General features: G+C 54.3%; 1 protein-coding gene and 1 long non-coding RNA gene across 5 annotated transcripts; one reads left to right on the forward strand and one right to left on the reverse strand.

Annotated features, from left to right (window-relative positions):
• The first annotated feature begins 110 nt into the window (after window positions 1-110).
• On the forward strand, window positions 111-6,499 carry LOC135423883 (uncharacterized). 2 transcript variants are annotated; one of them, XR_010435001.1, is made up of 3 exons: window positions 111-462; window positions 4,961-5,142; window positions 6,142-6,499. It is a non-coding gene; the product is annotated as an uncharacterized LOC135423883 (long non-coding RNA). The 2 variants fall into 2 exon arrangements; XR_010435000.1 differs by having other exon boundaries at window positions 113-322.
• Window positions 6,500-9,327: 2,828 nt separating this feature from the next.
• On the reverse strand, window positions 9,328-15,029 carry SLC7A4 (solute carrier family 7 member 4). Of its 3 annotated transcripts, none has more exons than XM_064674530.1 (5): window positions 14,927-15,029; window positions 12,685-13,734; window positions 11,888-12,564; window positions 11,084-11,192; window positions 9,328-10,994 (listed from the first exon to the last, which is right to left on the reverse strand). In XM_064674530.1, exons 2-5 carry the CDS (start codon window positions 13,664-13,666, stop codon window positions 10,801-10,803), a joined length of 1,962 nt encoding a protein of 653 aa, XP_064530600.1. In that variant the 5' UTR covers window positions 13,667-13,734; window positions 14,927-15,029; the 3' UTR covers window positions 9,328-10,800. The 3 variants fall into 3 exon arrangements, with proteins under 3 accessions (XP_064530600.1, XP_064530602.1, XP_064530601.1); XM_064674532.1 differs by having other exon boundaries at window positions 12,685-13,910; window positions 14,927-14,993; XM_064674531.1 differs by lacking the exon at window positions 14,927-15,029 and having other exon boundaries at window positions 12,685-14,855.
• Window positions 15,030-16,560: the final 1,531 nt, after the last annotated feature.

Consider the following 16,560-nt stretch of genomic DNA (forward strand, 5'->3'; position numbering starts at 1 on the left):
GCGGCACGGAGGGGGAAAGGCGGACACGGATCGGGGACAGAGGCCACGGGTGCGGGGTTGGCGAGGAACTGAGGACTCGGCGGTGGGGGGCACCCCCGGCACTGCGGCCCGGCTCCGCCCCCGTTGCCATGGCAGCGGCGCGGCCCGGCCGGAGATGGCGGCGGGCGGAGTGGGCCGCAACGAGCTGGGCGGGTTGTCCCCTCCGTCACCATGAGCCCGAACCACAGCCACACAGTCACTGAGGGGTCTGGGTTGGAAGGAACCGTAAAGCCCATCCAGCCGCACCCCCTGCCACAGGGAGGGACACCTTCCGCTAGACCAGGTTGTGTTTTATAATCACAAGGTCATGGCCATGCTTCTGTTTAACTGTAAATATTTTTGAAATTAGAATTCCCACTGACAGAGAGCAGGATTCTGGGAGCAATACAGGCTTCAATGTCAAGGTCAGGATTCAGAGCATCTGTAAGTAACCTAAAGGGGCACTTTCTCTGGGTGTACTCACAGACTGCCGCATAGAAGTGATGCCCGGAGAGGTACATTGTGGGGCACAGTGGGCCACAACCTTTTCCATTTCCTCTGCATCATGAATAGTGACAGCAGAAGTATTTTTCATCATTTTTATGGGAAGATAAATTAATCCTTTAGCAACATAAATTAAACTATATCCAGTCTTGTCTTTCCTAGCAAAGCTTGAAATTATTTTTGAAGGGGAATCTTGTACTTATGTACACCCTTGTCAGCCTGTGTTTGGGGACTCCCTTTGCTAGTGACTGACTATTTCTTTTCTTGTTGGTCTCAACCTTGTTACTGCATAGTGCTCTTTTCCTTTGGCTCCTGACTTTAAGCAGCTGTTATTTAATTCTACACCCCTGTGTTCATAGCACTCCTGTGTGGTGAGAGGAAACTCAGCTACTGCTCCCTGGGCCTTTGTCAGCACTGGTGTCACCAGGCTCACTTGTGCTGTGATGAACTCCCCATCCATTCCTCTGGACTCTCCACTTGTGCAGAACATGCCTAGGGAGGTCATGGCTCATCCCTCACCTTTCAACCTTTAGGCTTCTCTCCTTTTTGCACCGTCCTGTCACAGACTTCACCTTCTCCATCTATGGCTGTCCTTGGGCAACCCCAGACGTCTGTCTCCAAGAGGAAGATTCACAAATCTCCCTGCTCCTGGTCTCCCCCTGCAGCTGTGCTCCAAATCTCTCTACTTCCAGCACTGTCTGTGATGGGCGCTGTCATAGTTTGAAATTGGCCCCCCCTGAGAAGCTGGGGGGGCTCAGAGATGATTGAGTGCCAGGGCAGTGTTCCCTGGAGAGCCAATCACTGTCCATGTTGTTCGCTTCTGCTCAAAATCATATATCACAGCACCGGAAGCTGTTGGCATTGCAGTCTTGGTTGTTTTGCTGTTAGTGTCTGCTGCGTGCAGGTGGACAAGGCCAGGGGGTGGCTGGGCTCCTCTCTTCCTCTCCAGGGGGGAGAGGGGAGCCCTGTGACCCCCCAGCTCAGCCTTTGGCTAGAGTTAGAGTCAGCATTTGGAGTGTGTGCTGTGAAGGAAGAGATTCACAGCACCTGAGGTAAAGAGGAGAGAGGCAGGCTTTGCAGCCAAGCCCTCTCTTCCCCCTCCTTTTCTGCAGTGAAGCTGTAGAGGGGGGCTTTTTCTTTCCCTCCACTGTAAGTGGAGGAGGGGCTCAGAATTGAAGCTGAGCCAAGAGAGTGGGCCATGGAGGTAGGCCCAGCGCTCGGGAGAAGAGTCCCAGGCGAAATTGGAGACGAGCCAAGAGCTCCAGGGTTGCCTGCCGAAGCTGACCAGGGGCAGCCGAGAACTGATTTGGAGGAATGAAGATTCCAGGATGTGGACACTTGATAAGCTAAGCTACATTACAGCAGCTTACGAACCGAGGTGGGACACCGAGAGGGAGGAATCACCAGGAACAGAAGAGCAAGGACTCAACGCTATCTTCTCGGACTTCATGAGGAGGAGAGACTACAACAAACAACTGCTGGAACTTGGTGAGGAGGGAGTGTTCAGGAGCTCAGAACACTCCCACAGCAAAAGACTGTGTTACATGTCAGCCTTAAAGGCTGCTCCTGGACTAAAGTTAGAGGAGGGGCTTGAAAGGACTGACTGATAGTAATGTAATATATATATATAGTTGCCTTTAGTTTGTATAGTATTTATTTGTGTAAATAAATGTATATACTTCCCCCTTCCCCTACAGAAGCCTCTGGCCTGAAAGTTTCTCTCTGGTGTTAGGATAAATTGTTGAGAAGGGGTGGGGGAAGCCTAAAAATTGGATTTTAGATTTCTAATTGTGGCTCAAACTGCCACAGGCGCAAACTCAGAAAGGAAGATACTGAATTTTTTCTCTTCCTTGCCACACCTTGTGCTGTCTGCCAGATCCATGTTTTCCCTGGTTTGTGTCTTTCGTGCAAAATTCAACATCCTCTCCATCCACTCCCTTACAACCCTCAATCCTCACGCATCTCACCCGCTATAGCTTCCTCCTTGAACATCCTCCATGTCTTCAGTGGGCTTCTCTGGCTCACAAGAAAGAAAACAACCTTAATCCTCATTGCTTCTGGCCATCAGCTGTTCACTTGGCATCCTTCCGAGTTTCATTCTGCTTTTTTTCCTCATGTTTACCTTTGGAGGCTGCAGTGGCTGCTTGTCTCCACTCCTGTCCGCCTCACCTCCTGTTCCTTTCACAGTCCAACAGTTCTCCCAAGTCTGGTATTCAAGCCTGGCAATGTTTTCCTTTTCTTCTGTGCTGGTTGAACCCTCATTTCTTTCCTGCCCCACTGGAAACTTGCAGAACACTTGCTGAGGAAACCTATTCTGATTTCCAGGGGCTCTGGGAGGGGTTAAAGAGAGCAGAGCTAGCTGCTCTGCCAGCAGAACCAGCTGGCAGGAGGCTGTGGGAGCTGCCTGGTGCTCATGTTGGCTTTCAGGCTTTGTTAGGCTGGAGAAGGAGCTGGGCAGCCACAGCTGTATGCAGGAGCAGCAGCCCCCAGCTTTGTCATGGCGACTGGATTTTCAGTCTTTGCTATGTTGGCAACCCAAGGTCAGAGAACACAGATGATTCGCTGGCAGCTTCTGCTTTGAGTTTGTGGTAAATGAGGTAGAAAAAGAAATAATATGTTGTAGTTCTAATTGCCTAGAGGTAATAGAGACAGTTGCAGAGAAATAGTTGAATTAACTCAATCTTCCTTTTAAACTCAATACTTTTAACTCTTAAACTGTTTGGTTTCATGGGATGAAGTTCAATAAAGCCAAGTGCCGGGTCCTGCACTTTGGCCACAACAACCCCATGCAGTGCTACAGGCTGGGCACAGAGTGGCTGGAAAGCAGCCAGGCAGAAAGGGACCTGGAGGTACTAATTGACAGGAAGCTCAACATGAGCCAACAGTGTGCCCAGGTGGCCAAGAAGGCCAATGGGATCTTGTCCTGTATCAAAAATAGTGTGGCCAGCAGGAGCAGGGAAGTGTACTCTGCGTTGGTGAGGCCACACCGTGAGTATTGTGTTCAGTTCTGGGCCCCTTAGTTCAGAAAGGATATTGAGGTGCTGGAGCGGGTCCAGAGAAGAGCAACAAGGCTGGTGAAGGGACTGGAGCATAAGTCCTATGGGGGGAGGCTGAGGGAGCTGGGGTTGTTTAGCCTGGAGAAGAGGAGGCTCAGAGGTGACCTCATCACCGTCTATAACTACCTGAAGGGAAGTTCTAGCCAGGTGGGGTTGGTCTCTTCTCTCAGGCACTCAGCAATAGGACAAGGGGGCAGGGCTTAAGCTCCGCCAGGGGAAATTTAAGTTGGATATCAGGAGAAAATTCTTTACAGAGAGAGTAATCAGGCATTGGAATGGGCTGCCCAGAGAGGTGGTGGATTCACCATCCCTGGAGACTTTTAAACGCAGATTGGACGTGGCACTGAGTGCCATGATCTAGTAAATGGACTGGATTTGGACCAAGGGTTGGACTCGATGATCTCGGAGGTCTCTTCCAACCCAATCGATTCTATGATTCTATGATTTTTTTCTTCAGGAAAATTTTTGGAACAGCAGTAGCAGAAAACACTGGATTAAAGAAACTTAAAATCAACTAGAACCATTTCCATAGTCAAGGGCAGCTGCCTTGGCCAAAGGCTTGGAGGTGGAAATTGTTTTCACTCCTGTTTTTAAACTCTGAGAGCTCATATGAAGCTCATGTGTTTAAACAAGTGGGAATGCCATGATGTGCTGTTGGCCTTGTGCCTGTCCAAGAGCCATCAATGACCCAGGTTCATACAGACCTTGGAACTAAGAGAGAAAAATCATCCAGTGTGTTGACATATTGCCTTTCTCTGTTTCTAGTTTTTCCTTTTTTAGAGTCAAAATTACTATAATGAATGTTTTGAATTATTTAATTTCTAACTGATAAATGAATACAGAAATTGTTTTGTAGTCTATATACAGTTCTTATTCTATTAAAATTTTACTCATTTAAATAAGAAACATTTTTTCCAGCCTCTCAGGCTGAAAGGGGCTACTGAGGTTAGTGGTTAGTGGTGAGTTGGCAGTGCTGGGTTAATGATTGGACTCGATCTTAGAGGTGTTTTCCAACCTAAATGATTCTGTGATTCTATAAGATTTATCTTCTTTATTTGAAAGTAATGCTATGATTTACCTAGTGAAGTTTGTCCAATAAATGTGTAAATCATTTTATAGTTACATATCCAGTAAATCAAGCCTGTACCTTGGATTCACATCTGTCTGTCCACACCATTTGGAGAGGTCTCTTGTGTGTTGTCAGGTCTGTTAATCTGGGCTGTCTCTGTCAGAATCATCCTGCCACCCCCTCGATCTCCAGATGAAAACTGCATGTATTGAACATAGAAGCTTTATGGGCCTTGATTTAAATCAGTGTAAGTACTTATGTTTTAAAATACTTGCTCACCATTTATTGTTTCTGTTATGTCCTTTGCCCCTAGTCCTTCCTGTGCTGTCCAAAGAAGAGATGCAAATTAAAATCCTATGAAAAAATACACCAAGGAGAAGATCCACTTGGCTCTGCCTTGACACACATGGATTCATTAGTCACTGAAGTCAGAGCTGGGTGGTTTTAGGCTCAATATACCTATCAACATACCATTTAGGAACCTAAAAACACCAAGTAAGCCAGCAGTGTTTTACAGGGCGATGTCCCTGGATGTTGAGCATCCAGTTCTCCTGTGGGTTTGATGAGGTCAGGAGGTGGCTGAGGGAAAAGGAGCGCATGCCTGCTCCGTGCACAGGTGGGATCTGCCCTCCATAAGGGCTGCCGGGAGAAGTGGGAGCAGGCAGCCGGAGCAGGTTTTGTGTGGGAAGTTGGAGGGATTTGATGTGCTTTGGCAGCTGCTGCAAAAGGTTGTGAGGAATTAACGTGGAGAGTTACACTGAGAACTGTAGTTCTGTTATACCGGTTATTCCCGATTTTGCTGGTGATCTCCCCTGCTGGAATCCCAGTTCCTTTCCACAAACTCAGTTATGTTCTCTTTAAGTTGCAATAACTCAACAGAATATTTTTTGAGTCCCCTGTTCATGAGGGACTCAATGGTTCCAGTACTGAGCCTTTTTTTTTGGTCCAAGTGTCAATTCCATATTTTTCCTTTTTATTTTCTTTACGTAAATTGCCAGGTAGCAGTTGGATGCCTCTTGAAGGTGCTATAGCACGCCAGCACTGCTGCCTCTTTCCAGGCTCCTCTCTCCATTAAAGCACAGAGGTTACACAAATCCATATTGATTGCCACTAATGGTATTTTTTCCTGAATTCTTGAGCAGCTCTCACTTTGCTCAGTAGCCTTTTGAGGCCTTGACTCTCCTTGCTGCCCATCACTTAGAATATCTGCCAGCTTGTTTTGCTGCAGCACTCTGGGACTGCTCCAGCTGCCTGTTTCTGGAAAATGAGCATTATTACTCCAGGGAAGCTCACTGCCTGATTCCACGTGAAACTCCTCTGGTGTAAGTTACATAGGTGATCACAAAGTTTTAGCTGTAGAAGCTACTAACAAGTGTGTTTGGAGTCAGGGCTGGGCAGCAATCCTGCAGTGTGGCTCCAGCTGCTCCCCACACACAGAAGAGGGGTTTTTTGTGCTTTCTGAGCATTTTTCTTGAGGACTTTCATGTCCTTTAGGATATCAAGCATGCTGCCATGCCCAGAGGTGCCTTGGCTCTTGTCCCAGCAAGGATTGAAACCCACAGTGCTGCCCTAAAATGCTTCCAGTCTAGCAAGGGAAGCATGGGATCATGAGAAATCAGCCATCCTGGCTCCAGAGGAACTGCAGCCCCTTCCCTCTGATGGACGACTGATGTTTCCTAACCTCAGGCCAAGCTGTCATTGCCTCAAGAAGTGTTTCTGATCTCTTGCCTAAATCTCCCTCATGACAGTTGCAGTCCGTTGCTTCATGCCGTGTCTCCTGTGCACATGGGGAAGATTTGTTCTCCTTTTATAGAATCTGTAAGGTTGGAAAAGACTTCTAAGATCACTGAGACCGGTGTCTGCAGTTTTGTGTCTGTGTGGTGTGTTACATGTGGGGAAATGGGCTTTTCCTTCTTTGTTCCCAAAGTGAATGCAGTGGATGCATCTGCTGTTGGAACCGAGTCTGCCACCGGGACAGGCCTGCACATTCCTGCTCCTTAGAAAGTGTGGTGAGTCAGAGAAGAGCCGTGGCCCCAGAGCAGCCTGGCTGCCGGGACTGCTGAGACACAGCACAAAAATTCCTGGAATGATTTGTGGACCCGTGTGCTTGAGCACCTGCACGTCGTGGAGGGATGAGGAGAAAACAAGACTATCTTGGTCTGTGCCATCTTTTAATGCTCTGCCATTCCCCGGCCGGCAGTAGGAATAAGATAGACCGCTGCTGGTAGTGTGATGCTCACCTCATCCTGAGGCTGTGTCTGCAGGAGGAGGAGGAGGAGGAGGGGAGAATGGCAGGGATAATGAGAGGATTACTTACAGCCAGCCTCACCGAGCCGCTCGTCAGTGCTGCTTTCAGAGCCGGGGGGGGGGGGGGGGGGGGGGGAGGGGGAGCGGGGAGGGATAGTTTAGGAATGTGAGGATGGGAAGTGGTTTAATTAGGACATGGAGCTGCTCTGTCCTGAGTGCCAGTCCACCACTCCCTTCCAGTGCTCGGGGCTCCCCTCCTCCTCCCTCCAGCACAGACAGGGCTCAGCTATGCAAGTGCATCAGTGACTGCTTATTCCCCTGTGACTCCTGCTCTCCTGTGCTTCCCTATGCAAGAGCCCAGGGACCCCTGCGGGTCCCACTGCCCAGTGATCCCTGTGGCTCCCACAGCCCAGTGATCCCTGCAGCTCCCATGGCTCCCATCCCCGGGGCTGTGTGGGCAGCAGCAGTGATCCTGTGTACTAAAGCCTCTGAAATCATCACGAGCTCAGTTCTTATGGCCATCCCTGGAGCATCTCTGAGTTGCACCCAGGGACGAGGCTGAGGGCCATGGGCTCAGTCACTCACTGCCATTTAAAGGGGGTGGGTGGCAGCCCCAGCATCGATTTTCTCTCTAGTACAAATCCCATGTTATTCCCCTCTGGATTTGCGTTTCTCCTTGTCTCCTTGCACCTGCCTTATGGGACAGGGCACAAAAAACCGGCAATGCCCTGGTAGCTACTCTCCCAGTCTTCTCAGACCAGCAGCATCACTGGCAAGGCTCAGCCATCCCCAGCTGCTGCCTACCCACTCCCACGCTGTCCATGGGGATTATCATCCAGGGCTCACATTAACCCTCTTAGCCCAGCTGGAACACGTGTGCCAGAGCTGCTCCTGGCCCATGGCCCCTAAAGCCTTTCTCAGTTCCCAGAGCCCCAGCGCCAGCCACTCCAGCACTGGCCTGTGTATTTCCCTGCAGCTCTGGCATTAGATTGATTTCCTGCAGCCTGATTACACCATTGACCAGAAAACAGGACTTTATTTCTATTTTTAAGCTAATTTGGAGAAAGGTACTGCTCTGGAAAACAGGTGTATGATCAGCACAGGGAAGCAGTGGCTGCTTGAAATGGAGTTCTGGGAGCTGCACATGGGGATGGTTTAGTTTTAAATCTGTTTGGAATTGGAGGTACAACTTGGGGAGATGATGTTTTCTCTCACATTACAGGCTGCCATCTTAAAGCCCTGCTGATGCTGCTTAGTTTGGATTTATTTTTTTCCCTGCTGATACAATTTTTAGGAACAAATCCCTGCTGGAGAGCTGCTAGGGTGCCAGTGGCTGCTGTCACCCCCCTTTTTTTCTGTGTGCATTAACGAGTAGTCAGTTAAAAATTGATTTGTACACATTTTGTGCAGGGCATGTTACTGCAGTAGGATGGTGTATGACACATGAACCGACCAATTTTGTAATACTGTTTTAAAAAAACCAACACACAAGTGTGCTCAAGAGGCCCCACTGGCCTCCCAGGCACCTGGGAATTATGCTTCAATCCTTTAATTCCCCGCCAGTCCCCTGTCCCCATGCTGGCTTTGTGTGCTGTGGCCTAACAGCAATTTCTGTGCATTTTTACAAATGAATGATTTCAAATAGATTAAATATCGATGGTTGAAAGGCTCATTCAACAACTCTCTGGTCTTTGTCAGCTTAAAAGGCTGACTGAGAACCCTGCTGGCAGAGCCCAGCCCTGGCAATATGACTGCCATTGACTTTCCTCCACCAGGGAAGGATTAAAGTCTTGTGACCCTCAGCCCATCCTGCTCTGTGAGAACCTTCCCGCCCTTCCCCAGCCCCACGCCAGGCTCCCTTCTCCTGTTGTATCTCTGTGGTGCTTTCTACTCGCCTTTATCCAGCTGACAATGGACTTACCGCTGAGATTAAAACCCAAGTTTCTAAGGAGGGTTCAGCCTCTGCCTCCCCAGGTGTCTGTTGAACACTTGCTTTTTTAATGAAGAAGGACTTTGTTATCTCAGGAAAGAAACTTCTCTAGAGAAGAGCAGTGGTGGGGTATCTGTAGGTTATCTGTTAATTCCTATTAATTGCACAAGTTGTCCCATCCCTTTGGCTTTAGTTACCCTGTCCCGCTGCTGCTCAGCATCGTCCTTGCTGTTCACAGGGGGAGTCAGGCCCATCCGGGTGAGTATCAGTGTATTTGTGTACTGTAATGCTCAAGTCCCAGCCTATCCCAGCCCTGTGGGGTCCTGGTTTCTGAGGGTCTGGCTGGAGCCTGTCCTCGTGACTGGAACCCCCGTGGCAGCAGGGTGGCAGTGGGCAGCACAACCCACCCTTTCCCCACGCTTTTAGGGGGCTTTCCTGAGCATCGGCTGGGGAGCAGCTTCCCACCAGGAGTCTTGGGGACACAGAGCACAACAAGCCAGAGCCATCGCAGAAACAGTGTTTATGAGGGTGACCGAGTCAGCCAGTGCTCACAAGCCACGAAACAGAGGTGCCAAACAGGGCCACAGCACAGTGGGGCCGTGCTGCTCCGGTGGCAGCAGCGCAAGGGTGAGGCGGGACATGGAGCAGCGCCGGCAGACAGAGGGGTTCACCAGGGGCCAGCATATCCTACTGAGAATCCCCACAGCCTCTCTAGGCCCCTCCAGGGACTGGTCAGTGAGAAGCAATAGACCAGCCTGCCCACAGTCCCTGGCTCCTCAACGGATGCAGAGGATGAAAATGGAGCAAGGTGTCTGTGATGCAAGGCCTGGCAGGTCAGCTCCACTGACTTCCAAAACATGCTGAAACCCCCCTCCCTTCTACTTTAGCCCAGCCATGGGCAAATTAGCCAGGACTGGCTGCAACAGTGTTGCTGGGGACCCTCCATGACACCCTTGTAGCTGGAGTGACCCCAGAACATGGGGATGATCACTGGGGAGGGAGCAACACTGAAAAGCACCTGCTGAGCTCGTCCCAAGCCCCAGAGAGCCTGGGAGGGGCATCATGGGGGGCTGAGCCCCTCGTGGTGGGGCAGGTGGTGCTGCTAGGGCACAGCAAAAGCGGGGAGCCAGCTCCAGGCAGATCAGGGATGCTGCTGGGGACCTCCATTGACAAGGCAACACATCTGGGATCCTGAGCACCCACAGCCCGCTCAGGGCTGGGGCAGGAGCCTGGCTATGGCATTACGTTCCAGCAGGCATGGCCCCCAGCTCCCCCCAAAACGGGAAATTCCAGCAGTTGGGAAGATGCAGTTGAGTTGCTGCTGTGCCAGCCTCCACTGGCTTTTCTGGGCCACCCACTCTGGCCATGTCCCTTCTCTACCTCCTCCACCATCGCCCCCTCAGTCCCAACCTTTGAGGAGAGCAGCCCTGGGGATGGAGATGGCGCGGATGGCAGGGATGGTAGGGATGCTTGTGGGGAGGCCCCTGCCTCCTTCTGAAGGGACTCTGAGGGAGGCAGAAGGGCTCCGCAGGAGGAAAGGGGGCTGCAGTCAGAGCTGCAGACAGGATGAGAGCCAGGACAGGCAGCGCTGGGCTTCCTGTCCCACTCCCCAGGGAACCTCTGCATCCCTGGCTGCATGGATGTGCCAGTGGACAGGAGGTGTGCTGCACAGTGCCAGGGTGCACTCGGGGAGAGGTGACAAGGACACGCCTCCTTGTGAGTAGGGCAGGCACTGGGCTAAGACCCAGTTCCTGAGTGCAGGGGATGGGGGGGGAGGGAGCCGGCCCCTCCACGTTCTGTGGGGAGCGTGTGGTAAGGGTGAGCATCCTCATCCTCTCCGGATGGAGCCCCACGCCCTGGGCAGCCCTGGTGGCTCTGCTGCCATAGGGACCAGGAGGAGGGGGATGGGTCTCTGGCCTCACTGTGGGAGGGGGTTCCGATGCTCCCATCACCAGGTGCCCCCATCCCCTGGGGTGTCATCTCTTGCAGTCATCGGTGTCGGTGTCTGGGAGACCAGCAGTGGGCTGGGAGCTGGGCTGGACCGGCTGCACCCTCTCCTCCAGGCTGCCGCTGGGGAACACCACGTAGCGGGCGCTGAGGCGCTGGGGCCGCAGCTCCCGCAGGTTCTCCTTGCTGTGCCACATGCCGTAGCTGAAGTAGACGAGCAGGCCTGCAGGGGGGACAGGAACAGCAGCGGCTCCAGCACAGCCTGGCGACTGGCACAGTCCTGGCTGGCATCCCAGCAGCTGGATTACTCACCTAAGAGCAGCCAGACTGCAAAGCGGAGCCATGTCATGTAGCTGAGCTTCAGCATCAGGTAGATGTTGAGAATGATGCTCAGTGCCGGGGAGAGGGGCACCAGGGGGATCTGTGGGAGGAAAGGAGCCAGTGGGGCTGAGACCTGCAGGACCACATTTCTCATCCTTAAAATCATAAAGACAAAAGGCAGCACTGGCAAACATGGGAGACAAAGGGACTGTCACCCTGGAATTTCTAGAAGTGGCACATTTTTTTTAAGGTAAAAGGCAGGCAAAAGGAACAAGGGAGCCAGGAGCTGGGAGTGAGGCTGACAGGGTCGGCACAGCCATCATCACAAGAACCAAACTCCTGGTGTAATCCAGAGCCAATGTGGTCCTTGCTGGAGAAGCCAGGGCAGGGATATGGCAGGGAGGTGGTGTCACCACTGCTGTTACCATCCACATGGCTGCACTGACCACATCAGGGCTCAGATGGGCTGAAAACAGGAGACAGTGGCACAGAAGGCACAGAACAGGTTTGGAGGCTGAAGAGGAGCTCCATCACATAGCTGAAGGGCAGCCAAAGTAAGGAGTCCTTCTCCTTACTTTGTGGGGTTGTGGGGATGCAGAGGAGGGAGGCCAGGGTGGGCAGGAGTGATCCCATGGGATGGATACAGAGCTGCTGGCGATGTCCTCTCCTGGGGATCAGTGACCACAGAGAGTAACAATGCTGGCTGTACCTGGGGCCCCTGTAGGCCCATGAGAGCTGCTCCAACCACCCCGACCCCTGCAGAGAGATTGCCCCTGCCTGGGCCCCAAGGCATACCTGGAAGGTCTGGGTGCTGTGCTGCTGCTCGTGTGCCCAGATGAGGAGGAGGCTGAGCAGGAAGCCCAGGCTGAAGAGGACCAGCAGCAGGGAGTAGCTCCAGGTGGGCAGGTGGAGGTGGGTGTGGCCAAAGACCAAGATGGAGCAGAGGCAGATGGCAGACACCATCAGGGTCACCACAGCCACTGTGACCACCTCACCTGGGTAGAAGTCGCTGAGGAACTCCAGGTAGGGCTCAAACGCTGCCTTCAGCTGCCCTGGCTCCCGCTGCTGTTTGTTCTTGTCCCTGTCCACCAGCTGCAGCTTGTCGGAGAAGGACTCGTACTCCTTCAGCTCACCACTGGATGGACCCTCGTGGGGCTCGGGGTTGGGCCGGCCACCAGCTGCCGGTGCAGGGACATCCACCTTCTGCTGCTGGAAGCGCAGGACGATGATGCTTGCAGCCACAAAGGTGTAGGCCAGCAGCGTGCCAATGGACAGGAACTGCACCAGGGCCTCCAGGTCGAAGACAAGGGCCAGCAGAGCCATGAGCAGCCCGAAGACCACAATGCCAACAACGGGCACCTGTGTGCGGGGGTGCACTCGGGAGAAGATCTGAAAGAAGAGCCCGTCCTCAGCCATGGCATAGACGATGCGTGGCAGGGAGAAGAGGTTGCTCAACAGAACCGTGTTCATTGCTGAGGGACAGGCAGAAGAAGGAAGACCCCATCAGACCCAAACCCAAACTGGCTGGGGGGTGTTCCCAGCCCCCATGGTGAGCGGGGCAGGCAGCTCCCACCGCTACTGCCTGTACTCACCACAGATGGAGCCAGCGGCCACCAGAAACCCTGCCCAGGCATAGCCCCTCCTGTAGAATGCATCAGCCAGGGCAGAGTCAGGGTCCAGCGAGTGCCAGGGCACCATCAGTGTCAGCACAACTGACACCAGGATGTAGGCGCCGGTGGCCAGTCCCAAGGAGAAAGCGATGGCCCTGGGGACAGCCCTCTGTGGGTTCCTGGCCTCTTCGCTGGAGGCTGCGATGACGTCGAAGCCCACAAAGGCATAGAAGCAGGTGGCTGTGCCAGCCATGATACCTGACAGCCCATATGGGGCGAAGCCGCCCTCCTGGGTGCTCCAGTTCTTGGGCTGTGCAAGGACAAAGCCCATGATGAGGATGAAGAGGATGACGCCCATGCTGATAGCCGAGAAGACATGGTTGAGCCAGGAGGATACTTTGGCCCCAAAGGAGATGAAGGCAGTGGCTACCAGCAGGATGGCGGCTGCCAGGAAGTCTGGGTAGCGGGCCAGGAATGGCACCTCCCAGGCACCCACATGGGTCTCGGTGAAGTTCTTGATCTTGTGGTTGAAGATCGAGTCCAGATAGCCACTCCAGGCCCTGGCCACCGCGGCCCCCCCGATCATGTACTCCAGCAGCACATTCCAGCCGATGAGGAAGGCCCAGATCTCACCCACAGACACGTAGGTGAACATGTAGGCAGAGCCTGTCTTGGGCACACGGGCTCCAAACTCAGCGTAGCAGAGAGCAGCCAGGAGTGAGGCAAAACCGGCGATGATGAAGGAGACAATGACAGCGGGGCCAGCGATCTCCTTGGCCACAGTGCCTGTGAGGACATACAGCCCGGAGCCCACCATGCCCCCAATGCCCAGCAGCGTCAAGTCGATGGTGGAAAGGCATCTGTTGAAGGATGTCTCCATCATGTCATCCTCCAGGGTCTTCACTCGGTTGAGTTTCTGGCAGAAGCGGGTCAGGTCGGTGGAGCGGGGCAGCCATCTCGCCATCGTGGAGGCAGTGGGCCCTGCCTTCGGCAGAGTGAGAGGTCCTCAGCAGTGAGACCCTGCCTGGAGACCTGGCAGAGGGGCAGGAAGGGGTGAGCATCCCCTTGGCAGGGAGGTATCAGGTTCTGGGGACAGGGTAGAAGAGCCACTGGGCACATTCCAGGTGTCCCTCACACCTCAGCCAGTGTGGGCCTCAGCATGGAGCACATCTTCCTCCAGGGTGGTGGCACAGGACAGGGACCTGTGCCTGTGTGCAAGGTGGGAAGGAAATCACACCACTCCCAGGGCAGCATCTCCCAGTTAAAGCCCAAACCAGTCTGCTCTGGCCCTGATGAAGGTTTCCTTGCTGCTTCTCCTCCACCTTATCCAATATCTACCTGATCTTCTCCCTGGTGTGCTGGGAACCCACCAAGGGGGCATGCAGAATCTCCCTCCTCCCAGGATCCCACTGATGCCCCAGGGAAAGCCCAGACAGGCTGCAGGGGCTGCAACAGGAAGTCCAGAGCAGCTTCAGCGAGGACGTGTGAGTCCCCTGACAGACCAGGAAACAGCAGCATCAGGGATCAGCCAGGCTGGCAGCTTGCCACCATGACAGTTGGAGGACGCAGCTCTGGGGACCTTAAGGTGCTGCTTCCTGACTGCTCCACAGGGCAGTCGGTGACTTTGGGGATGCTCTCCCCTCCCAGCCGCCCTCTCCTGCATGCCAGGAGATGTGTCCCACTCCATCCCCAAACCACAGGTCCTGCTTGGAGGGCTGGTGCAGCCCCGCTCCATAGGTCCACCTGTCCCAGAGGCCAAAAGGTCCTGGAAAGGCCAATGGGAGATGACGGAATGGCACTGGCCCATGAAGACAACAGGCACAATCCATGCTGGCTGAGGCTCCCCAGCCCTGCACACCTGGGTCTCCGAGACTGGAGGGGTTGGCAGTACCGGGATCCCCAACCCCAACACCCCCAACAGGCGCAGCACACCCACCGGGCAACGGAGCATCCCCGGGGCTCGGGGTGTGGCCGTGGGTGGGAATCCTCGGGTTGGGGGGTGATCACGGGTGGGGGACCCCTGGCCCGAGAAGGAGGGTGTGTGGGGGGGTTCCGGATTCATCCTGGGCGGGGAGAGGCGATAGTTTCGCCCCTGCTCAGCCCCGCCGCGATGCCGGTCCCGGGCGGCGCCGAGCCCCGCTCCCGATCCCGGCCGCGCTCCCACGGGACGCTCCCCACGGTCCCGATGCCAGCCCGGCTCCCGGTGCCAGCGGGCCCCGCTCACCTGCGGGCGCGGGCAGGGCCCCGCGCGGCTCCGCTCCGGCCCCGACCCACCTGCTCCTCCGCCGCCGCCGCCCGGCTCCGCCTCCCCGGGCCGGCGGAAGGGCGGGGGCCGGGCGGGGCGGGGGAGCGCCCGGGGCCGCGAGAGCTCTGCGGGCGGCTCTGTTCCCATCCCCGGGGGTGTCTTCCCCCCAGCGGGGAGCACAGGTTGGGGGCATCGGGGCTGCACCCCCAGGCCCAGGAAGGGGCTGACACAGGGGGTCCCCAAGGCGCCAGGGTGGGTATTCCCACGGGGGTGTGTGCGGGGCCGGAGCCACACGGAAACGGGGCACAGGGTGGTTACGGAGATGCTCCGAGGCCTGGAGCCCCTCTGCTCTGGAGGCAGGCTGGAAGAGCTGGGGGTGTTCACCTGGAGAAGAGAAGGCTCCAGGGAGACCCTCCCAGTGCCTAAAGGCACTCCAAGAGAGCTGGAGAGGGATTTGGGACGAGAGATGGAGGAACAGGACAAAACAGGGAATGGCTTCAAATGGACAGAGGGCAGGATTAGATTAGATGTTAGGAGGTAATTCTCTGTGACAGTGGTGAAGCCCTGGCCCAGGTTGGCCAGAGAAGCTGTGGCTGCCCCATCCCTGGAAATGTTTGAACCAGGTTGGCTGGGGCTTGGAGCAACCTGGTGCAGTGGAAGGCTTGAGTGAGATGAACTTTGAGGTCCCTTCCAATCCAAACCATTCCAGAATTCTATGATGGAGCAGTTATCCTAAATCTCCTCTGATGGATACAGTTCTGGATGGAGCAAAGGGCTGAGACCCTGTTCCTCTGCCTCTACTCGCTCTGCTCTGGAGCTGCTGCCCAGAGGACAGGCCCCCCCTCCATGCTCAGGTGTTTGTCATGGAGAAGCAAATGTGGTGTGGGGAAAGTGGCTGGAGGGGCAGCAGTAGAAGGGAAGCTTCTGAGCAGGCCCATCCAGCTCACAGTCCTGCTGCCCAGCCAGTGCCTGGGCAAGAGCACAAAACCTGAGCAAAAGCTTGTGTGCTTCCACCTGGCTCTGTAGTGAAGGGGAATCACCTCTCTCCATCTCCATCACCAAGTCAAAAGGTGTTTATTTTCCAGAAGTGCTTCACCTCCACTTGAACCAACACAAACCTTTTGCTTCTCCAGCCCCTCTCGGCAAGGAGTTTCCCAAGCAGTCACCTGTCCCACCCAAACCTGCCTGTTACAGGTGTCCTGCGATGCTCCCACTCCTCTGTCTGTAGAGAGCGAAGTTCCTCTCCGTGTGTGATATATAGTTTTATCTTTACCCTGTTCACTCTTGGGCCCCTTGTCAAGGATAAAGAAGTCCAGCTCAGCTGGAAGGTGTTCCAGAACCCTGGTGTCACCAGGGCCTTTGCAGGGCCTGTTCTTGGGGTGCCCTTCTTGGGGTGAAGGGATCTGCATTTGAGTGCTTCGCAGCAGCAAAATGTTTTCATTTTCTTCTCTGATCCCCTCCTTATGTCTCATCTGATTTTCTGATGGCATCTGAGCACTAAAGCTGACATTTCCATGGACCCAGCAGTCATCACCTCAAATGTCACCATGGACAACTTAGAGCCCACTGTGCAACACTGAGGGCTCCTAGCTGAATACATTCACTCTTATCCA

The sequence above is a fragment of the Pseudopipra pipra genome, chromosome 18 (genome assembly GCF_036250125.1).
Source record: "Pseudopipra pipra isolate bDixPip1 chromosome 18, bDixPip1.hap1, whole genome shotgun sequence".
Classification (NCBI taxonomy): Eukaryota; Metazoa; Chordata; class Aves; order Passeriformes; family Pipridae; genus Pseudopipra; species Pseudopipra pipra.

Coding starts and splice junctions, on each gene's coding strand:
- SLC7A4 (XM_064674530.1), bottom strand. CDS start 13,666: ATGGCGAGATGGCTGCCCCGCTCCACCGACCTGACCCGCTTCTGCCAG. Junction 11,193..11,887: donor ACAGCACCCAGACCTTCCAG/GTATGCCTTGGG, acceptor TTCCTCCCACAG/ATCCCCCTGGTGCCCCTCTC. Junction 10,995..11,083: donor TGCAGTCTGGCTGCTCTTAG/GTGAGTAATCCA, acceptor TCCCCCCTGCAG/GCCTGCTCGTCTACTTCAGC.